Raw genomic sequence first — 26,467 nt, 5'->3', positions numbered from 1 at the left:
CCCAATTCTTTTGTTTTGTTATCGCCACTCGAGTTGACCTTCCTGACTCTGTGGGAGGAAGGCTGTTGTTTTAACAAAACCAGCGACGTTTACCTCAGTGCTGAATGAGGCGCCTCACCTTGAGACGGCATACTTGAGGTTTTGAATGGCATGGCTTTGTTTTACTTTGGTTCAGGCTGAGTTTTTTTGTAGTGGTTGGCTTCCCTGAGAAAATGGCATTGCAGAGCCACAAGGGCAGACTGTGTGACGGCAGGGTCTGTAAGTCTTTGAGGATGCCTGTGGTAGTTCCTCCGCCGCCTGCCTGGCCCTGAGCTCAGAATGAGATAAGTGGCGTACCTCAATGAGGGAGCCTGAACACAGGCTAAATATAGAGCCAAAAGAGAGGTAGAAGGGCAGACAAATAGTTGCTACTACTCTCGATGAGTCTATGTGTCTAATCAGAAGCAGAACAAAAGCAGACCTCAGAATATGTGTCATTCAATTGACTGAAACGAGTTGCAGGGAAAGAGCACACCCTTTGATCTGTCTCTTTAAGAGTCAAACTCAGGGAAAAGTGTTTTGGTTGGACATTCCTCACATACCTCCTACACCTTCTGCTATGGGACTGTCGACCTGCACATGAGACATATATGTTTTGTTCCTTACAGATGTCCTTATAGGTAATGAATCAAGATAAAAGCTCACTTTTGAATGTATTGTGTTTGTTCACTGGCTATATATGTTCCTCTGTTGTCCTTATTTCAAGCTCAGCTATTTAACTAGTCACTCCTTGAGGGCCTCACAGAAACAGATAGCTCACTCCCACAGAGACTGAGGTGCTGCCATACTGGTTCACCAATGTGTATGGAAGCAACAAAGAAAAACATCTGCTGAAGCACAAGTAGACTTCGAGCGTGAGGCTCGACTGATATATCTGTTGCTATTATTGGGTTGATATGAGCCGATCTCAGGTATCAGTATCAACATTTCTTTTCCTAATATGCACAAATAATCAAACTTTTACCACAGGAAAATAATGCTGATGTAGAAATGGTGTCCTCACATACTTAAATGCCAAGCTCTGACCCCATGTACTCTGTGTGAAGCCTGCAGCACACGGAGCAGAGCAACATGTAGCTGAGTAGCTATGAGCCAACAACATGCTAAGTTGATAATTTAAGTCTTTAGTTATAGTAAAATAAAAATGTCTAAATACCTCTGGATAGTCATCTTGTGTGCAAAATTGCTCCACTATCAATATAGAATTAGTCTATTTGAATAATAGTTTAACATAATACATAATATTTCCCTCGGGATCAATAAAGTATCTATCTATCTATCTATCTATCTATCTATCAATATTACCTGTCATTTCAGGAATGTTTGTCAGCTGTAAAATTGGCAATGTATTGCATTCATATAAAATACAAAATCTGCCATTTTTTTCTACATTTACAAGATTTGGTAACACCCGACAGCAAAAAGGTCTCTTAAATTTTCCCAGACTTATTAAGTTTAGCGTGGTTTTATTTTGATTTGGTTAGAAACATTGCAATTTTAAATAAGGATAAGCTCTCGAAATATCCCAAATATAAACGTGTTTATTAGCTGAGAGTGCATTTATCAGGGAGATAATGTTTCAAGCCTTGACTCAAGAGACATTAAGACAAGAATACTGTACCTATAAGAGGCTGATGTAATGCTGAGAAAGGCACACACCTTGTTACTCAGTATTCCAAGATAATTATCTTATTCATTCACAACAAGAGAGCAGATTTTTTCCTTGAATGTGAAACACTTCTGTACAAACCCTGGTCTCGTGTGCCTGGTATGTGGTTGTGCTCTGCTGTGATTCTGAGTTCTTAAAAAGTGTCTTATCCGGGCACTGGTGGCGCAGTGGTTAGTGCGTGCATTCCCATGAATGGAGGCTATAGTCGTCTACGCGGGGGGGCCTGGGTTCAAGTCTGGCCTGTGGCTCCTTTCCCGCATGTCAATCCCCCCCCCCCTCTCTCTCTCCCTAATTTCCGTCTTTGTCCACTGTCCTGTCACTCTAATAAAGGCCCAAAATGCGCCAAAATAAATCTTAAAAGATAAAAAAAAGTGTCTTATTCAACATACTGGTCAATAGCATGAATCTAAAATATGTGCAAGTAAGAGAAGGAATGTGTGGCGCTTCATCTTCTGTGCTGACAGAGCATTGACAACGAGTCTGCTGAGGTGATCCCCTTTTAATGGGTTAGTGCTGGGCTTGTTTTGGGAGTAATCCACCATTCATCCATTCCTCTGCCAGTAATTGATACTGTGGCAGGTGTCATAACAAAACAGCCCTCTCAACAGCAGGAGTATTTCACTGTGCCTGACATGTACTGTCTTTCAATAGACTGAGAACTTTGAAAACAGGGAAATAGCGACGAGAGATGGTGTGGGGTTAAGACATTAAGGCACTTGTGGCTTCAGTCAATTAATAACTTATTGCTTTGTAATGGAGTGAGATAGCAGCTTCATAATATATTTCTACCTGAGCCAGCTCCAAAAGTTTCAGTAATTCTACATGAGGAAAAAACTGAAATGGTGTTTGTGGATGAAAGATGTTTTAAATACATATCTGATTCAAAATAAAAAAAGGAACAATGAGAAAAATGTTTCTGAATCATCCACAGCAAATTTGCACCGTTAGGCCTGCAAGATAACCTGCAATAACATTGATTAATGTTACAAAAACCATAAGAAAATAAAAAAATAGTAGATATTCACTCAAAGGCACTCTTTTTGTCTATCTGCTGTTCTTCATCTTTTACATAATACCTACGTTTGCAACATGTCCTTCCAAAATCCAAAATAAATCGCCATGTATTTAATCCCAGAGTAGCTGATAGCTAGCTATAGCGTCATCTGACTGCATCTTAATAGGCTACGGTCAAAGCAGGAACATTATTTCCATACCTCTATCAACATGCTTTGTAGAAAGCATCACTTGACTGCGTTAAAAGTCTTTTTTTACTCATTGCGATAAAATCAGAGCTTCAGCGTGTGTTTACTGTGCAGGCTGATATCACAATAAAGATCAAATCGCGATTAATGCACAGTTAGGTTAAGTTAAGCGTCATACCAGTTAAGTACCTTCAACCAACAGATGTGCAAGTTCTGTTAGATGTGCTCTTTTTTTGTGTTTGATTCCATATACATAAATAGGATTTTAGTCACTGCAGCTCATTGCTCCTGCATGTGTACACTGTTTTACTTCCCTTCAGTTACATATTGATGTCATCAATGAATGTAGAAAATCAAAGCAACAAAACGAGGCATAGCTACCTTTTGCAAAAGGACGACTTTTCTTGGTGTGATTAACACATTTAGTGTTGAGAACACTGAGCTTGCATTGATTGTGTCCTACTACCCAGATCCAAAGACAGAAGTTTATGTGTGGGAAGGGATTATAAAGGTGTGATTTATGGCCCTAACGTAAATCCACATTCGTGGGTACAGGCTCTTATTTTCTCAGGTGTTCGACACTCTGCAACCTATGGAAGAGAGCTAACTTTCAGAAGTAAGCTTTTCACCTCCTCCACCAACCCATGCTCTGTCTCTTGGTTGCGTAGGAGTCTTCCTCCTGTTGAGTGCTAGCATGCTAGCGCTAATGAGGCCAGCTGTCCAAACGGTCAGCCAGAAGGGACTGCAGCCTTTGTTGATGCTAGGTGTTACATCTCCTGTTGAAACACACAGTTTTTTTTTCAACATCGCCAACCATTTGGCACACATAGAGCAGTCTTTGCTCACCTCCCTCCCCCCCACAACCCAACACCACGACCACAGATCCTTTACTCTCTTTCTCTATCTGATCTTTGCTCTACTCCGCAGTCCAACATTTATTGTCCTGCTGACGTTTGCCACCTCCCGTCTGTGCACACCAGCGCATTGATTTTTGTTTCTCTCTACAGCTTTATATTTGATCATTTTCTCTTGATACTGCTGGCAGAGAGTTTTGCCTTTGTAATTGCTGACCTCAGCTTCACACCTGAGTGGCTGTGGCCCCAAACAGCCTCTAAAACTCATCCTAAAGCACCCTCTGTTTCACAATAAAGTGTTGCACCCAGTTTGGGATCCTGAATAGACAATACATCACCTGGCAGAGTCCCTGTGACAGGAGATAGTTGGGGAACAAAAGAAGGAAAAAGGACACACTGGATTATACAGTCTCACAATACTTTATAAATCCAATTAATTATCCATTTATTTGAGTGAGAGCCAAAGTTTTTGGCTCTCTGGTCTGCAATGATTCTTTTGCCTATTATTGAGATAGACAACTAAAGATCCACCCATGAGTGAGCTGAAAACTACAACATAGATTAGTTCATCATGTTTAAGAATAGCACCGATAATGTTGAGTGTGAGATAAAGTGTGGAAAAAAAGGAACAAGTTTGAGAATTAAAATGCTCTCTTTATGATCCCTGCTGGGATTTCGCAGCTGCGGCTCAGCAGTGTTGACCCACCGAACGGCTCGCACCAGCATTTCGCCCTCCTCCTCTTCCCCCCCACCTCCGCCCTCCTGCCTCCCCCTCAGCAGCCTGCTGCACGTCTACCGAGTTTGTTTGAATACCCACCAGTTGTAATTGACCCGCAAGATGAAAAGAGAGAGGGAGAAACAATTGTCATTGATTGAAACGGATGATCGTGATTCTCACAGATACGCTTTCGGAGTCCTGAGCAGCCACTTCAGAAAGAGGTGGGCGAGTGGGGCTGGGGTGAGGGAAGGAAAAGAGAAAGAACAGCTCAGGTGCTTTGTACTGGCAGCGCATATTCAGAGAGTGAATGCATGTGGTGTGTGTGTGTGTGTGTGTGTGTGTGTGTGTGTGTGTGTGTGTGTGTGTGTGTGTGCGCACGCAATGTGGAATAAAGTAGGAGAGGTAGTTTTCAGCGCTGCAGCCCGGGCCCTCTGCTGACTGGGCTGCTCTCACTGGAGAATTGATTTGGCCTCTGCGAGGATCTGTAGCTCTCTCAGTGGAACAGAGGGATGGAGGAGGGGGGAGAAATGAAAGGAGAGTGGGTGGAAGTAACACAGGTGGGATTGAGAGATGGAGGAACTCGGTGGGAAATGAAAAGAAGACACAGAAAACACGTAGAAAAAACACACACACACATATACACGTGAAGACAGTCAGGAAAATTTACTCCCTGTAATAACCCTCTCTGTAGGCTGCTGTCTCTGTGTCTCATGGCTCCTTCAGCCCATAACACCACTGACCAGGTCACACCGACTCCTACATGGCACACACAAACACACACACCACCCCAGCCTGCACTCTAATGATGTCACACACTGGTACTGTACAGTATGTGTGATTTTTCACTGTGTTCACTGCAACACACAGCCTGTTGTTCCTGAGTTTGTTTCACTGCTGATTCCATTTTTTGATTTGCATACTTTTACCATACAGAGGTATTGCATTGTATCACATGTTTTGTTCTCTATTTGCTTTGATTTTGGAGAAGTCATATGTGGCAAAGGAGAATATAATCTGGGTATCAATTTTCTAATTTCCTCACTTGTGGTTAAGAAATTAGAACCAGTGTAAAAAAAATGTAAACTTTTGATTTAAGCAAGACCAAACACCACGAGTTTAGATTTCCTTATATTGTTTTAGTTCTCAAGAAATACTGGGGACTACTACAAACTAAATCCTGAAACACTGAAGACAAACAGAACTTTAAGAATGCAACAAAACACAGAAGAACATAAAGAAACAATAGCTACAAAATAACACAACACTAAAGACTAAATTAGAAAACACACAAGGGAAACAACACCAGGGAAGAATGAGAACTAAAACAACTAGGACATTTCAAAACAATCCAAATCATGACACAGGGTACAACTATTGTGGTGCTCCATGACAATGCATCTGTAGCCTACATGTAGAGTTCAAGTGATCATTGAAAACTTGAACGCTTTCAAACATAAGTATAACCTTTAATAGTGTGCTTTAGCCCCTAGTGGCTAACAAAAGTATGACAATGTCATAAAAGCGTGCCTTTCCACCTGATTAAACTTTGTTTTAACCTGTTTTCAGAGATGAATAAAACAATCATGTATTGAGAAAATTATCCCACCTTTTAATATTTAAATATTTTTCTTTTTACATTTTAATCACTGAAAAGCAGTAGCTTAGAAATGATCTAATAAATACATTTTTATCTCTGTTGGAAAAAAGAGATTAAAGATGAAAGAACAGGAAAATGATAATCATTTAGATTTGACTTACTGAATCATAGTAATTTTATTTATACTTTCCTCTCTGGCAAGTTTATGGAAGTTCTACTGTGATCTATTTAATTGGTGCAAGCACCTCCTCAACCTCTCCTTCTCCTTCTTTAACCTCTCTCTCTTTAATAGTTTTGACATTTAAATGACATTGTACACATATTAAACCTCCCCGACTTATGGCCTTTCACATTCAGTGCTCATAATTAAGAGGCACATACATGACAAACACTGCACATTATCTTTATTAAAGGATGAAATGATACTGAATGTGTGTAACCTGTTCGCGCCCTTATTAAGACTTATTTAAGGAGTAGACTGAGGCCGTCTAACCTCTCTCTCTTATATCTCCCCTCACAGTGACAAACTATAACAATGTGGTGGAGGCCGGCTCAGAGTCTGACGATGAGGACAAGCTGCACATTGTGGAGGAGGAAGGCAGCCTGGCCGATGGGGCCGACTGCGACAGCACCCTGCCAGATGAAGAGCACCCGAGGGAGCACTGCTGGGACGGAGGTAAGACCAATCTCATAGGGAACATTTATCCTTATCACACATATTAACACTGACTCATGCAAACACACACACCTCATCTTACTACCCACCATTTCCTCAATGTTCTGTGACTTGTTTTACAGAAAGGTCCTGCTCTCTTAAAGTTGACCATTTAGTTATTGAAGCATCTTTTTTATCATCCAAACACTCAGTCAGTATCAAAATTCATTCAACATGTTCAGAAACGAGGCCCTTGTGGTGCAGTGGTTCATGCGAGGCTGTCGTCCGCCCAGGTTCGAATCTGACCTGTGGCCCTCTCTGCACGTCATTCCCCACTCTCTCTCCTCTGGATTTCAGACTCTATCCACGGTCCCATCTCTCCAATTAAAGGCACATAAATCCCACATACAAATCTTGAAAAAAGATAAATGTTTTTTTAAACCCTGTTGAAATGTTCGAAAGGAGGTGTTTGCATAACCAACTATCTCATAAGTGCACAGAACATCAAACTGTCACATTGAAGATGTCTCTTCCTCTGCATCAACATTTTTTTTTTAAATCCCCTAAGTTTTGGTCACTCTGGACCATTGTGAAGTTTGTTTTCAGAACACAGTTGGAACAGGGACCGAAACTTTGTGATTAATTTGAAATAAATCGGAGATGCCGGAAACAAGAGGGCAGGATTTTTTATTTTTTTTTCAAAGCAATAAATTAAATCAAATTCTTAGACCAAAAAATGTAAATGGGCTGACACAAGTCAGTCAATCATTTTGCTCAAATAAAAAAGATAGTTAAATGTTCCACATTCTCACCTGGCTCTCAGTCGCCCTACTTGTTTGTGCTCATTAAGCATTAGCAGAGATCATGACTAATAGCTAAAGCTATTCATCTTCTTCGTTGGATACTTTTATAATCTGATACACTCATGTTCTGCAGGTTTCTTCGAAGTTGTCTACCCCAGATATATATGTACCCCTGTTCTGCTTTAAATTGTTGTCCTAGAATGTGAAAATGATGCCATGGGGGAATAACAGTACTTGATTCACTACTTGCCAGAATTTTTTCTCAGGCAAGTGCCAGTCTATTGATGTGAATCAAAAGAAAACCTTTGATGCTAGAAGAATAATCCAAATCACACCAACAGATTTTTTACTCCATCTTAAGTATCAGAACTTCTTAGGAAGTGTTTATTTTTATAGCGTGTCTCCTTTCTTTGTCAGTCCCACAATCTTTGGGCTTTGATTCTCATCCTTATCTGCTCAGGATAAGAGCCTTACTTACAAACGCCTGCAGCACATAAATGCAAATACGCCTTTTTTATTGTTATGACATCAATAGTCTTACTGTTGCTGTTTCGTTTTGATCTCAACTGACATGAGACTCTGTTAAGAAACATTGCACTGACATCTGTGCACAGTTAAGTACCGGGCTTTTGTCTCATTGTGTAACACAGAGAGTGAGGAAACAGGTACTACATGTGGTGGCTCTCCAACTAAGGCAGGAAGTATGATATTAAACAAAGACAATGCCAGCAGAGGTAGAGACCTTCGAGAACAGTAAATAGCTCTGCAACCACAGTGCTTTATGGCACGGGTGGGCACCGGAGGGGCCGCCGTGAACTTCTCTTTACCTTCAAACCGCATGGAAGTGACATCAGAGGCAGCCTGCCGCCACAGGAAGGGCTGATGTCACCCCTCCACCGAAAACAACAATTGCAGGTGCTGAAGGATGTTGGTGTTTCAACCTGGACTCAAGGCCACCTCTCTGCTCTTTTAACCTCACACCGTATATGTATATAAATCTCTGTGTGTGTGTGTGTGCGTGTGTGCGTGCGTGCGTGCGTGTGTGTGTGTGAACTAACATTTATGTTATATCCAGTTCTGTGCCAAGCACAGTGTGTACTATAACAATGTGACAAGCCCTTATGCAGTGAGACACTCAGCCACAGAAATATTATTTTAGGGTGTTGTTCCTTGCAGATTTTGGCCAGATCATTCATGGCTGAGAAATGTGTGAGGCTGGGGGGGTGGGCTCTGATTTAGCAAGAGGTCAAATTAGCACATGCAAAAATGTCCCGCAACCCATTACTTACAGTTTAGGGAGGGTTTTGGGGAAATTCCTCTCCAATGAGTTGAGCTGAAGTCAGTTTCACTTGCAAGGTTTCGGTTGCATGTGCGCGCATTCATGCACACACTTAAACCACCACAGACCTGTGCACGAGGTAGCCACCTATTCCCCAGACCACGCAGTCACTTTCATCATTGCTGTCCAGCTGTACCTCTGAGCACAAAGGAAAAGTTAGAGGAAGAATAATGTCATTGGTTTTGGCCACATTAAACACTTCAAAGCACGAGTTACATTGAAACACCTCAGAGCGCTGGCTGCGCTCCACAGTTATGCCTGATCAGGCATATTTTCTTTTTCCTTCACTCATGTGCACACACACACACACTCACACTCACACACACACCCCTCTCTCGTGCTCTCTCACCGTCTCCATCCGTCGTCTCATACATCATATACACTCTGCTGTCGCTCTGGATCGGACTGATGAAACACGGAGAAAGCTACAGTCCTTTAAACAAACACTCTGCTCTCGTCTCTCATCCCTCCCACTGCTTGGTTTCACTCCTGCGAACACAGAATTCTCTGGAGCAGCCTTGAAATGTGACCACCACCCACTAATCTTCTCTTCAGCGCAGCCCAGTTTTCTTCAAATTAAAAACCTTGACACTCCATCTCCTGGGACCGCCGCTCTCCAAAAGGGGAAGGTGGTTTTGCAGCTTTTAACTGTCTTTCCTCTTCTTTTTCGCCCCTCCTTTATTTTTCCAACACTCCTCTCTCCTTTCACTGCTCCTTTTGTTGTGAATCATTCCTCTTGATTATACAGTATCATGGGCCCCTTGCTCGCTGTCATTACTCATTCACTCCTAAATGATTATGTAGTGGTAGAACAGTGCGGTGTCACTGTAGCAATCTGCAGCGTGAACTCCTCTTATACAGGCTTAATAACTCGAAGAGAGGAAAAGGTAGAGAGAGTGTTGACCTGGGAGGGCGTCTCCTTTACTTTGGTTGAGTTGTGAAGCTTGATTACATCTCAGAGAGAAGGCAGGGTCAGGCTGGAGAGCTTTGATATCATGAGGCTGCACTTAATGAGAGTGAAAGCCTGGCTTTAACTGCATGGAAATACAGCCTGGAGAAAGGCTGGGTGTTTGTTGAGAGTGCTAGATGGCACGTGTGCACTTTTGCAATATTCCTGTCTCTCCCACAAGATGATATTTATTTTGTCACTGTTGGCCTGACAAGCAGTGATGATATTTGATGTCTCTTAGAATTGTTCTGAAATCCATTTTGGACCTTTCGTGCAGCAGGAATACCTACATTCCTGCGTGCCATATGTCATGATGTGACGCTAAAACTGAGCCTCCCTTCTGCACAGGAAAGGAGAAATCCCCGAAGAGCTGGAATGATTGTCCGGTGGAGACAAACAGGACAAAATTCTTGATAGTGAAGCATAAGCAAAACATGGTAGAATTGGATACTCATCGTATGTAGCATCAGGCTCACCTCCTGTCGACTGGAGATAAAGCGAGACCTCTGTTCTAATGATTGTGGCGTATTTGAGCTGTTTGTACAAATTCTTATCACTGATATGTCCCACCCGTCCAAGATAGAATCTTCTGATGCACGACTACAGGAAGCAGAAGGGGCACAGGTCAGCCAGGACAGGAAATGCAACTTTTGTATAATGTTGCAAAGATTTAGGAGAAGCGGTTAAGAGAAAGGGATAAGGGGAGAGTGGGTGGTCTGCTGATTTTTTTGTTTGAAGATGATCTGAAGTTAGGTAACAAATTAAGACGGAAATACAGCTTATTTTTAAGACTTATAATAGGAGCAGAATGCCCTGCGACAGCCTCCCGCAGGCCTTCATTGTAGGGGCTTTGAACTGATTTTCCTCTTGTGCAGTGGTGCATTCACATCCCTGCGTCAGCACATAAATGGCCTGTGTGATGTTTCATGTCAGGGGAGCAGCCTGATAACACGGGGCCGCCTCTGAGAGGGAGAGAGAACCCTTCTGGCCTCGCTCTGTATTTAACAAAGAGCTGAGACACACATGCACACACACACACACACACACACACACACACACACACACACACACAAGGAGTGAAAACAACAGCTTGTCATACCTTTGCACCACAAAAGCCCCCAACTGGGAGTCTACTTCACACACATGCTCAACATTTAGTCGCCTAAAGGTGTGTTTGAGTGTCTGGATGCTGCCTTTGAGCAGGGGATGGGAGAAAATTTCACATCAGCACTTTATCACATTTGACATTTTTGTTTGTTTCTTGTAAACAGGAGACACAACTGTGACTATTTTTTTTTTCCATACCTCCTCATGTCCCTTTAATTCAACTTTACAGCCAGCAGACGGTTTATTAAAATTCACATTAAGTCTGAAAGCAAGTCTTTTTAACTTTACAAAGACAGACAAGCAATTTTGCCATGTTTGCAATATACACTTCACTTGTAGCTTTACATCTAAGGGCTAATTTCTTTACAGTATTGTGAAGTATTGTGTCAGTTAGTAAGCCAAAAAGTTTTAGATTTGCTCTCCAGCATTTTTTCAGCAGGCAGCTGAGAAAACTAATTTTATCGCAGGAATGCGCCCATATTGCTAGATTTACTCATCAAATATTATTTAATATGCATATAGTTGACTTAGCAGTAATGCGCGTACATGCGCATATACATATATATCGATATCGGTATTTGCCCTAAATCCTATATGGTCAGGCCCTAATAGAAATAAACAATCTTTTTATACTGATTGTCTTGTTTGCTTTTGAACCTCATAAAGAAGCATCAGTACTGATTTCAGTCTGTTTCATAACCAGCTGAGTACTCTTCAAAGACGATTTAACAAACAAGTCCATCTTTGTCTGGATGGTTTCTGTAATGTTGTAAGGCAATAAAATAAACAACAATCAGAGCCTCCCAGTATTACAGTCTGTAATCAATTGGAGAAGTATTAAAACTTATTTTAACTTTCAGTCATCAAAAGACTTGGAAGAAGGACCCAGGTTTTAAAACTCCTGATTTCTTCTGTGACGCACTGAAGTGAAAGTGATTTACATTTTCTCAACAAACTCCTGAAAAGGAAGGAATTCGGACTATTTCCAAAAATGGACGAACTGTTTCTGATGCTAATAACATGCACTTAACATGTAGAGAGGGTGGTGTTCATGCTGTTGAGGTCATGGGAGAAAAGTTGTATGATATGTGGGGGTTAGAGGCCCCTGATGTGATCCTGAGCCTCCACTGCATGATGGGAACTTCACTGTTGAAAATTCTCAGCACCTGCTGCTGGCTTCTGCTTTACACACATGTTCACCAACACACAGCCTTAATTATCTCATCTTTAATAACCATAGCAACAAATGACTGTGCATATTGTGTCACAGCTTTGTTAAGGTGCGCCAGAGGAAGCTGGAGCAGGGCTGTATGTAAGTGTACTGGTATTTAGTGTGCGTCGGTGAGTCATGAAGCGTTACACCTGTTCCCCTCTCTGAGGAGAACACAGCTGGCCCCATCTGTCAACACACACACACACACACAATTCACAAAACACAATCCTCAAATCTCTTCTTAGCAGGAGGGAGTTTCAATCAAGCTGTAGAACATCTGCACTGTAAACACCACCACCACACTATCTACAGTAGCTTAACTTTGCTTTTAGCTGATAGCTCAGCCTTGTAATTATCCTCGGTAATGATACACATAAGCACACTGATGAATCCATGGAGGAATAGAGCCTGAAACACAATCTTTTGTTCCGGTATTCACTTAAGGAAGCTCTGGGAGGGTAAAAACAGAAAGAGGGAAGGAAGCTTTGTTGCATCCTAAACTCCATCCTCAGGTTACACTTCCTATAATCCGCAACTTGGTAATTAGCGCTCGCTAGCCAACTAGCCGGGCTCATGAGATGAGTAGAGAGAACGTGCTGGGCTCCCGTATGCAGGCACTCATATTCTGGGATATTAAGCACAGTCTGAAGGCCAAGCCTCTCCAGAGAGCAGAGCCTGGTCTGCGTTTGTGATATCAATCAACTACAATACGTCAGGACAAGACATATCACCTAATTATCAGTCCCAGACTCGACAAGTACCTTACCTCACATTGTGAATAAAAGCTTGCCACAAAGAGCATGATGCTCACACAGAAGCCTGTGGCCTTTGTCGCTAATTAGTTTTCTCATCCTATTATGAACAGCAACATCAAGGATGTTTGTTATTTTCCGACCAGTTTCATTCCAGCCTAGAGAACCTGCCACCATCAAAGGCTGTAACATATATGCACATAATGACTCTGTGACATTATTGGATTATCACATTTCATGTTCAAAGGTATTGGTTTCATGTGCACAGCCTGCATCAATAGAAAAATATGTAAGAGGGTAATCGATGATATCTTTTTGACTCTAATGAGAGCCTATTTGTCGCTTCACAGTGAAAGAGGATTGTGTGTCAGATGCTGAGGATGATGGTAGCACAGATGCCCTTGTCGAGGAGATGCTCCAGCAAGGGGACACGGCCGTAATCTACCCTGAAGCCCCGGAGGATGAACCTCAACGCCAAGACACGCCTGATGCCGGCATCCACGATGAGAACGGTACAGAACAGACACACAGCATCAACAGCCCATTTATGTTATACAAAGTCTGGAACATTCACCTCCAGGGAGCGGGAGGGGGTGGTGGCACTTTTTTCCGAGCAAGTAGTGCATGACTATCAACTCTCTCATGTCTTTGGTCGATAACATGATTTTATCCAACTACACATAGCATACGTACATTTAAGGCTAATATTACCTTTTAAGCGCCACACAGTGGACTCAGTTGCTTTGTCCCCCACTTTCATGTCAATCTTTTTACAAAATGCCTTGCCTCAGGAAACCCCCTGCCCCACTCCTGACTAACAGCTATAGTCTCCTGTTGTGAAGTTAGAATCAGATTCAGAAATACTTTATTAATCCTAGGGGGAAATTAGCTTGTCACCGTTGTTTAACACACAATACAGCAGTAGGAAATGTAGAGGTAATTTAAGAATGTAAAATTAAATAGAATAGAGATAATAAAATAAGCAATAAGTACTAGGTAGGGCCAGACTAGAGTAATAAGCAATGTATAAAATTCAGGTGAATGTGTTCACGATCAGACCATGAGAATTTGTTCATATTCTCTAGAAAGGTTCAGACAAGTGTAAAAAATCAGCTATTGTACACCTGAAGCTAAAACTACTGCCAGTAATACATTTTTGGGGATATTTTGCAGAAACACATTGTATACAGTGAAGTGCAATGACAATTTAAAGAACATTTTAAAAACATTTAAGAACTGTGATTTTGAAATGATTCCTCCTGTAGTGGAGTATTTAGAAACGTGTGAATAGATTTTTTTATTATTGTCACTTGGATTGTTTTCGTTTTGACAGAGTGACTTTAATTTTGACCGATGCATGTATAAAGCATAACAAAGACACATTGATATGTGTTTTTACTGGTAGTGCACACAAACAGGGTGTAGGTCCCTCCATCTCACTCATACACACACGAGCACACACAAACACAGTTTCCACCTGAGAGCTCACAGTTACTGAGCTCTCACACTATTACTGCACCTACCCAGTAATTACAGGCCCCCTGGAGATGGCTCTACCTGCTGCCTTTCTCACCTCAGGTGTAAACTCCACCCCATTAACACTGCTCTCCGACATCATTACACACACTGCCATTTGTTAAGTGCAGCACACTGGGCCTTTATTACTCCTGGGCATTTGGCTCTTACCTGCTGTAGCAGGGGGAAGGAAAGGGAGAAAAAGAAACGGCCACACCTGAGTAAATTTGTCACGTCTGTGTGAGCTCTGACTCACAGTTACCTGCGCGATAATGTGTGTGTTCCCATCCCCAGGCCCTCACCTGTAACGCAGGGAAACTTAATACATCACCTTTTAACGAAGTAATGCTTTACCTGTGTGGGAGCCAGGCCACTGAGACCCTCTGCTATCCAACAGAGATCCACACAGGTGGCTGATGTTTACAAAGCTCATTTTTCCTACATATGTAGGTGTTTTTGAAACGTTTCTAAAACACAATGGGCAATCAAATGAAAGCTTTAATCGCTCAGCTTTTTGTTAGAAAGAAGTACAAAAGCAAAAGATTCTGTTGTTTTAAAAATGACAGGAAGGCATTACGATGGATTACTAATCAGCTCTCTTCCATTTGGCTACCTGGGTGCTGTTTACCTGAGGGGGGAGGATCTGTCACCGATTGGTGAAATTGCAGAGGAGTGTTACTGGTCGGCCTTGTGTAACATCAAAGAGCCCTTCCTGTTGACCATGTATTTTTTAACCCCTTTGTGTCCTTCTTTCGTTCACTCTTACATAATGTCTTTATCTCATTTTCTGTGTTTTTTCTCCCCTCAGGAACCCCTGATTCGTTCTCCCAGCTGCTCACTTGTCCGTACTGTGCACGTGGCTACAAGCGTTACAGCTCCCTGAAGGAGCACATAAAGTACCGGCACGAAAGGACTGAGGAGAGCTTTAACTGCCCCGAGTGCAGCTACAGCTTTGCATACCGGGCTCAACTGGAGAGGCACATGACAGTCCACAAGAGTGGACGGGATCAGGTACAAAAACAAAACAGTATGACAAACAAGTCAGGGCAGGAAACTAATGAAATAGATTCACTGCTACCATAAACTGAAAAATGCCCTGCCCTGTTGTCTTCAAACGTATGAATGTCTTTGTAATTGCTCTTAGTTTCATAAGACTTAAAGGACAAACAGGTTTTTGCAAACTTTCTAATGCTTAATTCTTGGATTTCTTAGCCCTTAAATCATCAGCTCTTCTACAATTACATGAAGTAAAATGTAGATGAATGAACATTTTGCATGACTGACTAAGCCAATACTAAGCTAAGTATTGGAAAAATTAATAAAATCGTATTTACTTTATTACACAAAGTGAATATTTCTTCTGCTTTCTACGAAGAAGAATAGAGGAATAGAAATACAACATTGATTGTGACAAAACTATGAGATGTTAACTAACAAAATTGATAAAAGTAAAAATAGGAAATAAAAACCTCTAAAATATCTATATTTCCTTCCCAGAGGGGTACAGTATAATATATTTGTCTTTCATGTCAGTCTACAACAGACATATTCTATTTGCTCTAGCACATCTTCATTACCTGTGATTAGTATGAGTAGAATACTTGTAGCGCTGTTGTAATCATTCACTGAGAAAGTGATTTTTAATTATGCAAACCTGCATGGATGCTTCAGTCTTGTTCCTTCAGCAGCCCGCTTCTCAATGCGATAAATAAACATGAGCGTTTGCCCCCAATTGATTAATGACACAGTGACATGAATTAGTAGTAGTTCAAAGGTTGTGTTTTCATTGTGTGTCTCACTGAACGTCCCCTCTCTCTCTCTCTCTCTCTCCTCGTCTGACAGAGACACATCACACAGTCGGGAGGCAATCGTAAATTCAAGTGCACTGAATGTGGCAAAGCATTTAAATACAAGCACCATCTGAAGGAGCACCTACGCATCCACAGCGGTGAGTGGACAACCCCTGTCACCATGGCAGCATACTGTGTGTGTGTGTGTGTGTGTGTGTGTGTGTATGGGTGTGTGTGCTAGTGTGTTTAATCTCTGCAAGCCACAGCCTTTTTAATGTCCATTGGACAAACATTTATGTTTTATTTATGTTTCCAATTCCCTGTATTTAGATCTGTGTATTGTGAGCTCATCCTTCATGTGACATAATTGTGTTTCTTTTGGCATTATGGGAAAGCAATTAGAGAAGGGCATTGCCCAGTGGTGCCATTACATCAACATTTAAGCATCATTGAAATGCATTAGAGCTTTTTCCTGCCACCCTGCTCATAGTCAAGCTTGTTCATTTAGCATCATTCACTAATGGAAATCTGTTTCTCTCCACCCTCTTTCCATCTCTCTTTCTGCCTGTCATACACATTGTGGTATCATTCAGGAGAGAAACCCTACGAGTGCTCCAACTGCAAGAAGCGCTTCTCCCACTCAGGCTCATACAGCTCCCACATTAGCAGTAAGAAGTGCATCAGCGTTATCTCAGTGAGCGGCAGACCACGCTCTGTGAACACCAAAGCCCAAAACCAAGGTCCATCACCTGTGCTGTCCACGCCACCCTCGGTCCTCCACACCCAGATTAGAGAGAAGTTGGAGCACAGTAAGCCGCTGCAGGAGCAGCTGCCCCTTAACCAGATCAAGACTGAACCTGTAGACTACGAGTACAAGCCAACATTAATTACATCTTCACCTGTGACCGCCATGAATGGAGGGATTTTCAATGGAGGTGCTGCGGCTCCTCTGCAAGGGACAGTGCAGGCGGTGGTCCTTCCCACTGTGGGGCTGATGTCACCTATCAGCATCAACCTAGCAGACCTGCAAAATGCTCTTAAGGTGGCAGTGGATGGAAATGTTATCCGCCAGGTGCTAGAGAGCAATTCCAAAGGACAAGGGCAGCTGAACTCTGGGTTAACCACTGGCACTCTCCACCCCGCACAGCAGCAACTCATCTCAGCCATCAGTCTGCCCATTGTAGGTCAGGATGGAAATGCAAAAATCATCATAAACTACAGTCTAGACCCCAGCCAAGGCCAGATCACACCCCAAAACCTAAAGCAAGAAACTGAGCCAATCTCACTGGCTCAGAACAACACAGACACCTTCAAGTCCCAGAAACTTCCTGAAGATCTCACCATGAGAGGCTCCAGGCCCAACAAGACTAAAGAAAAAGAGGAAAAGACCACTAAAACTTGTCTCCTGTGTGATAGCTGTCCTGGGGGGCTGGAATCTCTCCATGCCCTGAAGCACTGTAAGAAAGATGCTCTCAAGCTAAACGGAGCAGGGATGGATAAATCTGAGTCTGCGATTGCTGCGCTGCTGTCAGAGGGAGGACTTTGCAACCAGCCCAAGAACCTTCTTTCCCTGCTCAAGGCCTACTTTGCCTTAAACGCAGAACCTAGCAAGGAAGAGTTGGCCAAGATCTCTGACTCAGTCAGCCTACCAATCAAGGTGGTTAAAAAGTGGTTTGACAAAATGCAGGAGGGCCAGATTTCACTGGGTGCACCAACACCTCCTTCAGAGGAAGAGGACACATGTGAAGCTAGCAGTGTGGTGTCTCTGGTCCCAGGGAAGGATACGGCCATGAGTCCCTCTGTGGGCACAGACAGCCCTACAGAAGCCACCCCAGCTGAGGTCAATGGCAATCACAGCTCTCCGACCTCCCCTTCACCACTAAATCTTACAGGAAGTCCCATCCAAGCCCAGACTTCCCAGAGCACTGAGGGACCCCTAGACCTATCACTGCCAAAGCCCGCCAGAGAGGAGGCGGAGAGAGTGGTGGCTAAAGCCTGTGTTTACCCCTCCCCTCCCTCTGGCTCTACCATTGTGGATGAACCCCTAAACTTAACTTGCACAAAGAAGGATGCATCTCCACTCTCAGCCATGGGCGGCAGCCCCATAGCACTGTACGCTAGCCAACCAAGTGCCAAACCCCTCGACATTGTGACCACAATGCAATGCCTCAGGGCACTGTCCACTAACAACAAACAGACTATCCTGATACCCCAGCTGGCTTACTCCTATACCACTACAGCAAGCAGTCCAGCAGGGACCCAAACACAGGAAACCATCCACCTCAATGGAATCAAGGTGAGCAGTTTACCTCTCAGTTACCAGTTGAGCTCCTCTGTCTGTGATTATAGTATATTGACTATTTTCCAAATAGGTTTAATTTCTTTCAGGTGGATTAGCACAACAATACCTCTTTCAAATATTTAAAATAAAGTTTTCAAACATGGGGAGACCATGGTCTCTATAGTGTTTGTACGCTAAGCTAAGTGACCAGCTGTATATCTTAATAATGATGGTACAGAAAGAGTGGTCTTTCCAACAAACCATATAAGCACATTTATGAAAATCTCAAACTGCTGGTCTTTTTTCCTTACCTTCCGTAATATAATATAAAATCAAATAAAAATGAATAAAATACTGTCTGGAAAAGACTTATTTAAATGTCTACAGCTTCAAAAGCTTTTTCAGCCTTTCATTTGTCTTCCAGTTTCATACTCAAAAAATCATATTTTATATATTAACTGATATTCAGCGTCTACTTTGGTTGCCATTTTAAGAGGTTAGTAGATTGGAATCAAGTTCGCTTTTCTCTTTTGGGAGTGATCAGTCAAACCCTTCAGTTTGGATCATTACTTCTTATTGTTGTAATGCATCGGAACATGATAAATAGTCTGAAAGGGTCTTAAATCTAATCAATAAGTCATATATAGGAATGTCAGAATTCAGTGCTTTGTAAAAATGATAGCCCTTAATAGTTCTTCATTGTGGAGACAACTAATGGGTCTGTAATGATGGATGTAGATCTGTGTGTGTGAGAGTGATCTTCCCGGGCTGTCACCAGGAGGACATGAGGCTGCACTTTACTGCAGAGCCCCTATTGATCTGCTGGAATCTGTTTAAACGGCGCACCTCTGCCTGCCTCATTGATTTATTGTTGTTGTATTATACTTTAGTGTTAAGTGGATTGGCATAGACCTGCCCTGTAAAAACAGAGCCCGGTGTATTATACGTCTTCTCCTTAATATTGCCCCACATCCTCTGACTGCATCACTGATACATTTACAAGCCCAGCGAGAAAGTAGGAAACTGCAGGTGTGCTCATAAGCTGTTTCATAGCAAGGAATAATTGGTTAAGTGCAATTTCACAACTGTCTCCAGAGAAAGCCATGAGGAGGCTATGACAGGACATCATTTACTACAATGCACACACACCAATTGTTAACTATTAGTGTTAAAGCTGGACTTATACAGAGACCGATATGGCTGCCAAACTGAATTTTTAATCAAACAATTGTATATTTGGCATTATAATACATTATTGGCCAAATCCTGTGCAGACCAATCTCTTCTCAGCTGATCAGCTCTGCGACATGTCCAAGTCCCTAACTAGGGTTTAGAAAATAGTGAGGCCCAGAAATATTTCTCCTAAATTTTGCATTTTGTATTATCCTAGACAAACTTGTTTAAATTCCTACTAATACATCTGTAATGTGTCATTTTCTCCAGGAGGAGAGACAGGACACTGGCTATGAGGGCGTGTCCACTGTGGAGGAACAGAACGACTCAGACTCGGGCCCTCAGAGGAAGAAGATGAAGAAGACAGAGAGCGGCATGTACGCCTGCGACCTATGCGACAAGATCTTCCAGAAGAGCAGCTCGCTGCTGAGACACAAATATGAACACACAGGTAAATACAAACCTATCAAGTGCATCCCAGGCAGACATAAAAATTAAAAAAAACACAGAACCGGAACTTGTTTAACTGTCACGTACTTTTGGCTATGTTGGGAAAGATGAGTCAGAGTGTGAGCAAAAAGGGGATTTTGAGCATCAGCATAACGAAGGGTGGACAACTCCTTTCCAGCAGGTATTACTCAATATGCACAGAAGAGGTCTGAGAAGTTCTTTCCGCCAACTCCCCACCTCTGCACTGCCAGCTTCTCATGTGAAGCACCAAATGTTGCAAGAGGCAAGCTCTGGTAGTGATTTGGACTTTCTAGGACGATGATTCTGTGGCCAAGTGCAGGTCAACGCTCTCAGAGGCGTTTCAGTATTTTTTCTTTATTACTCTGATACCTGGCGTGCAAACACAGTTTTCAGCTCCAAATGACCTCATGAAACTAGCTGCTCCCCGCCTGGATAAAGTTTCCTTGAAGGTTTTAGAGCGTATTTGCTGTGATTTTGTTGTATTGTTTTGACACGTTCTCCTTGGATACATTAATGATAGATGTTGTTATGGACATCAAGCTCAACCTTTCACACACCAATGTGGGGATTCAGTGATTGCACTGCTGTGATTGGTTTTCTCTTCACTTATGAAAAGCAAATCAACAACCCCAAAGAAAAGAAAGAAATCTCGAGGACGTAATTCATCATTGAATTTAGAATTACTTTATCACCCAGTATTTTTTGTTTGTTTGTTTTGAATGTCAAATGATGAGATGTAGGTGTAAAAATAAATCAAAAGTGTCTTTAAAAGTCAGGAGGAAGTTGTCATCGGACTTATTTTACCATTCTTACCCTTGAATACACTTAAATAACCCCAGGGTTGTAAAAGACAGTAAAAGTTTTACCATTGAAACCCTAGATAGAAAGGAAGTCTGGCACAGTCTATTAAGACTATTGAACTACCATTCTTCAACACTCTGACATTTGGAAGTGATACCAGAAAGGACCCATAGTTTTTTCCTACATCACTCGACATTGTTTATTGTTTTCCTGCCATGTCTGCGTTTCTCTCTCACATTATTTCATTTTTCTCTAACAGAGATGTTAATGCATGTTTTGTTTTGTTTTTCTTCCTCTGCAGGGAAGCGACCACACGAGTGCGGCATCTGCAGCAAAGCCTTTAAACACAAACACCACCTGATTGAACACATGCGCCTCCACTCGGGGGAGAAACCGTATCAATGTGATAAGTGCGGAAAGCGCTTCTCCCACTCTGGCTCCTATTCGCAGCACATGAACCATCGCTACTCCTACTGTAAAAAGGAGGCGCAGGGCCAAGGAGGAGGCCCAGGGAGCCCCGAGGACGAGGCAGAGATTCAAGCAGAGATGGAGGCCTTAAGACGGTTGCAGAGCCAGCTCCTTGGGCCTGTGGACTCAGACGAGCGAGGGAGCAGCACCAGGGAGGATGAGGAGAGCGAGGAAGAGGAGGAGATGGAGGATGGTGCAGTGGACATGGAGGATATCCAGGTGGTGCAGATAGAGGATGAAGGAGGGGATGAGCAGGAGGAGGTAGAAAGGAAGGAGGAGGAGATAAAAAGAGTATTGGTGCAGGAAGGAGCAGAGGAAGAGTCTCCTCCTCTTGATTCAGTCGTGGAAATGAAAGAGGAAGAAGAGGAGGCTGACACAAGGCAGGAGGAGGTGCTCAGGAGCATTCAGGAAGAGGAGGAAGACAAAGTGGAGCCAGAGGAGGTGATGGATGCAGAAGAAGGGGTGACGGAAGAGGAGACAGCAGATGGGGAGGTGGCAGAGGAGAGTGGAGGCGAAACAAACAGTATCTAAGGTTTCTAGAGACCAGAAATAGACATTAGAGGAGGAAGGAGATGTTGACTAAAAGAGGAACCAGACTCCTCCATGAGACACAATCAGACTCCTCCTCTCCCCGTACAGAGGAGGAACGCAGGGGATGATGTCCGGTCACTCTGACTGTTCCTTTCAGTTCACTACTGTGTAGAAATCCAGGTGTGCCTGAAAAAAATACTTGTGACATCCCCACAGGAGGAAGATGTCTCACTGTTAGAAAAATCAATTTGTAAAAAAAACAAATGAAGAAGAACATGAATTTTAACAAACAAAGGAAATGCATTATTCAGACTTTGGAAGCTAGAGCCGACACGTTTTAGATAATGTTTTATTACTAAAACACCTTGGGTCATTTCTTTTTATCAGTGTTACTAATTTTACCACTCATATTTTAACCTTTAAAAGCTGTACAGTTGGGAGATATTTCTATACCTTTTTATTGCCAATGAACAAAAAAAAAGTCAGTATTTTATTAAGTTGGAAGGAAAATAAGAAAAATCCTGTGCACTACAAGTGGCTTGGTTTACCTATGGATTAAACAGTTTAGTTGTGTTTCTACCCTTCAGTATTACCGCACTAGATATACCACGCCATCACGCTAGCTGATGTTAGCATGACATTTCTTTTTGATGTTCTTTTGATTGGACTGTGAGCCTTAAGAAGAAAAACAAATGAGTGTGAGGATGGTCTTTTTGGTCATTTAGTTCATTTTAGACACAACGTCGTCAAAGTTTCATTCTTAGAGGGTTTTATTAAGGATTGGCAGATTGGGAAATATCCTTATTTCTTTTCTTTTTTGAGATAAGAAGGTAGATACCACACATATAACTAAATAAAGCAAATATACAAGCTAGCAGTTGACTAGCTTAGCTAATAAGGACCAGGCCATGGGAACAGCTAGTGAAGGCTAAATGTAAAGCTGCAGTCATTTATGTGTTTTTGCTCTAAATAAAATGATGAATATCTAGCCATCATTTTATGTCCTAATTGGTGGCTTTAATGTTTGCCATGCTAAAGAGCCTAGTAAGCTTGTATTTTTCTTGTCAAGTATACGAGTTAAGCCTTGTTTATAGTATGCTAAACAATACCAACCATCTCCTGGCAGAAGTCATACATCAACCTAACAATAATGAAAGTATCAAAGTCAATGCAAAGAAAGCTACACCAATAGTAAGGAAAGGTTTTAACTTACAGTGGTGGGCTTGGCTTTTTTCACACTTTAAAAATGTTCATTTTAGGCTATCAATGATTTCATTGTTTTACCTAAAAAATGTGTTATAATATTAAAGTCAAAGTATTTTAAAGGAAACATCAACTAACATGTACCCAAGTTCCTATATATACATTATATCGGATCCTTTCCTCCATTGAAGAAAGGAGGTATGCATTACTACCTGTTCAGCACGCATACAAAGAGAGGAGATATTTGTGTTGCCAGATCTCATATTGGTATGTAGACACAAACAATGTGAATGTGTCTAAATTTCTGCAAATGGCCTCTGGATCATGGCTGTTTTACACCTGATATACAGAAAGTGAACCTTACTGTGCCATCTCCTTTTTTAATTGTCTTGGTATCAATCTTTATATCTATCATCCAACAGAAACTAAATTAAGGATATTTTCCCAAACAGTCAAATTGTTAATTCAAATGTTCAGAGTGAGCATAAAGGGGAGTAAGAAAACTGTCTGACCCTCTCTATAACTTTCCCCCACTCTGAGCCGTATGCAAAAAAACAAAACAAAAAAACCACCCTTATACAAGAGAAACATGCATATCAAAAGTGCCATTGAATAATGCTGTTGAAGCTTAGCAGCTGTTATCAGGTATTACCGGGGCCCTGATCAACCAATAAGCCGGAATACTGTTGACTTTGGCTCACCATGCACCGCACCTGAGAGAGCAGAGTTCAGCCTACCATATATTCATGTATCATATAGACTTTAGGAAAGGTTATTTTGTTTCTAATCTGGGCGGTTTATGGATTACAATGCACATGTTTTCTAATGAATGGTAAAATATGATTTGTTAACTGTGTCCTGCCTTTTCAAAGCTTATTCAGTGCACTTGTATTACACACCATGACACGCTCTGATGTCTCTTCAGGTAACAAAATGAAGGCTAATATAAATCCCAGGAGTTTCATTCAACATGTTTTTACCTGTCAGTATTATTATTATTTTGTCTCTTATGTTGTATGTTCTGTTTCAGTGTGCGTACTGTATGTTTTCAGCAATGGCAGTATTATCCCCACCCACATGGAGATGGGTGTGTCTGTTTAGTTCTAGAGAACTTTTATATTTATGTGTCTTATTTTTTATATTTCTTTATGGTTATTTATTACACTATGTAGTGTACAATACTGTAGTTTGTATTAATACGATAATATATTTTAGTATGGGAAAAAAAACATTCAAAGGCAAATAGCTACAAGCCTGGAAAAAAATGAGACTCCGGCGTACTGAAGTTTTTCGAAACAAACAAAATGAAGTTTTCCTCGGGAAAAAAAGAAACTCGCACCCTGCAAGCCTGAAAATTGGAACCTGTGACCTTTCTGCATCCATTCTCATGTTAGTATATTTTTCTTTCCCCTCTAATATGAAGCTACTGAACCTTTGAAAACTAATAGTATGTCTAATAGCATGAGTGTGTGCTGTTTTATTGAAGGATTATCCTTAACCACACAAACTGTCCTTTTTTTGCCAAGCCAAAATAATATTGACGTATGTTCTTCTGTTTATATTTGTGCCAATTTGTTACTTTATATGTCAGTGTCAAGACCACGCCCACTTTTATATGCCCCCTGCCTTTAACACCATCATCTTTTTTATAGTGATTTTTTTTTCCTTTTGGTTGTTTCTTTTATTTTTCGTTAATTTTTTTATGACTCCCCATCTCACAATAAAATACATCAATTACATACTGCTGAGTTTCTTTTCGTATCGTTATTGAAACCCTTAAAAAACACAATACTGACTTGTTGCTTGGACTGCATTGTTTTAAACACGTAATACCAAATACATCTCAAAAAGGACCAATTTAAAGAAGTATTGAAAAGAAAGAAAAGAGAGGGTTTTCTTTACTTTTACGTGTTTCAAAGAGAAATGACCACACAATATTAAGATGTCATACAGTGGAAGTCTGCTGCAGAAAATATCTCATTACTCATTGTTTGGAGTGCATGGGAGGGAGACCACCAATGAAAAGGTAAAGGAAGTCAGCTCAACATGCTAATTGTCTTTGACTTGTGTCAACTGATTTTTATGCAGCACCAAGCTCCCAAATCCCAAAATAATATATGTGATTTGTATATCGTGTTGCATAATGGTTCGACATGGAGTTGACCACTAGACCCTATAACTGACCAGATACTGTTAATGTACAAAATAATTTAGCATAGTTACCTCTGTGAATGATTTTCCGTTGCCTGTAAGTTCTCTTCCAGTTCAGGATAATTTTTTTTTTTTTTAAAGGTTTATTTTTGGCCTTTTTGCCTTTATTGATAGGACAGTGGATAGAGTCGGAAACAGGGAGAGAGTGGGGAGAGACATGCGGGAAAGTGGCCACAGGCCGGACGCGAACCCGGGCTGCCCGCGCGAGGAGCAAAGCCTCGCAACATGGTGCGCGCGCTGCCGCTGCGCTATCGGCGCCACCAGTTCAGGATAAATTTGAAGCTTGATCCAAATGTAACTGGACTGGTTGAAGATCTTGCAGATGCACCTCTCCTCCAAAACATCTTAATGAGCTTTAACCAGTCCAGTTGCCTGTGGATCAAGCTTCAAATGACTTGCTGACGTTAAAGTTAGTGAGAGTCCGTTACATATACATGTACCCCTCCCTTGAGAAGACGTAGACCTGCATACCACCAAAGGAATAAAATCTCAGCATCTTGTAAGTTTTTTTGTAAGGACTAAGCAACTGGGAATAGTTTTATCTTCAAGGAGTTGGCAATTCAAATTTATCTTTTGACTGGTTTAGAAGGAGACCGTCACTTTAGATTACCGTCACTTTACTAAGCATGCTAACCTTCTCTTTTAACTCTGTTTAATGCAAACAAGTTTATTCCCAAAATGTCAGACTTTTCAAAGCGAAAATCTCCTTCTCGGGCCGGTGTGCATGTTTGCAGCCCAGCCCAAGGTCAACCCTATTGATCCAGATAAGGTTTCTGGGAGGGTCGACCCCTGTCCCCTCATGCTCAGCCCCCTCCCACCAGCATGAATTAGTAATGGGATGGACTAAAAATCCATAGTCTGTTTAGGAGCTGAAAATGATACAAAAGCTGGTGAACATTATTTGATAGTTCTCTCTCTCTCTCTCACACACTCAGATGCTTGTTTTTTTCCCCCAGAAATAAGGACTAGTTCTGCTTCCAAGAGTGAGGCAGGGGTTTCCAGAAATGTCCTTAAGACTTAAGAAGGTTCTGCAGATTTAGTTTCTTTGTTTTAAGGAAAAGAATATGTAAGTGAAATTGGAACAACACAGTTTCTTTGTCTGTCTGTGGTGGGGTTAGTGAAAGAA

At 41.7% G+C, this 26,467-nt stretch overlaps 1 protein-coding gene and 1 long non-coding RNA gene across 2 annotated transcripts in view; one reads left to right on the top strand and one right to left on the bottom strand.

Annotated features, from left to right (window-relative positions):
- The window catches only part of zeb1b (zinc finger E-box binding homeobox 1b), a 58,325-nt gene extending 33,451 nt beyond the window's left edge, over positions 1 to 24,874 (top strand). The window contains exons 2-8 of the mRNA XM_079360849.1: positions 6,600 to 6,755; positions 13,248 to 13,409; positions 15,221 to 15,423; positions 16,255 to 16,360; positions 16,796 to 18,498; positions 19,927 to 20,107; positions 21,230 to 24,874. Coding sequence (XP_079216975.1) covers positions 6,600 to 6,755; positions 13,248 to 13,409; positions 15,221 to 15,423; positions 16,255 to 16,360; positions 16,796 to 18,498; positions 19,927 to 20,107; positions 21,230 to 21,927 — 3,209 coding nt within the window. The 3' untranslated portion in view covers positions 21,928 to 24,874. The remainder of the gene's footprint in view (positions 1 to 6,599; positions 6,756 to 13,247; positions 13,410 to 15,220; positions 15,424 to 16,254; positions 16,361 to 16,795; positions 18,499 to 19,926; positions 20,108 to 21,229) is intronic.
- LOC306834727 lies at positions 7,066 to 9,840 on the bottom strand. The gene is made up of 3 exons (XR_013780531.1): positions 9,226 to 9,840; positions 8,827 to 9,014; positions 7,066 to 7,147 (listed from the first exon to the last, which is right to left on the bottom strand). It is a non-coding gene; the product is annotated as an uncharacterized lncRNA (long non-coding RNA).
- Positions 24,875 to 26,467: the final 1,593 nt, after the last annotated feature.

Source organism: Symphodus melops (assembly GCF_947650265.1).
Source record: "Symphodus melops genome assembly, chromosome: 14".
NCBI classification, from domain to species: domain Eukaryota; kingdom Metazoa; phylum Chordata; class Actinopteri; order Labriformes; family Labridae; genus Symphodus; species Symphodus melops.
The sequence above is the reverse complement of the archived record's forward strand: the minus strand, read 5'-3'. Positions and strand labels throughout refer to the sequence as shown.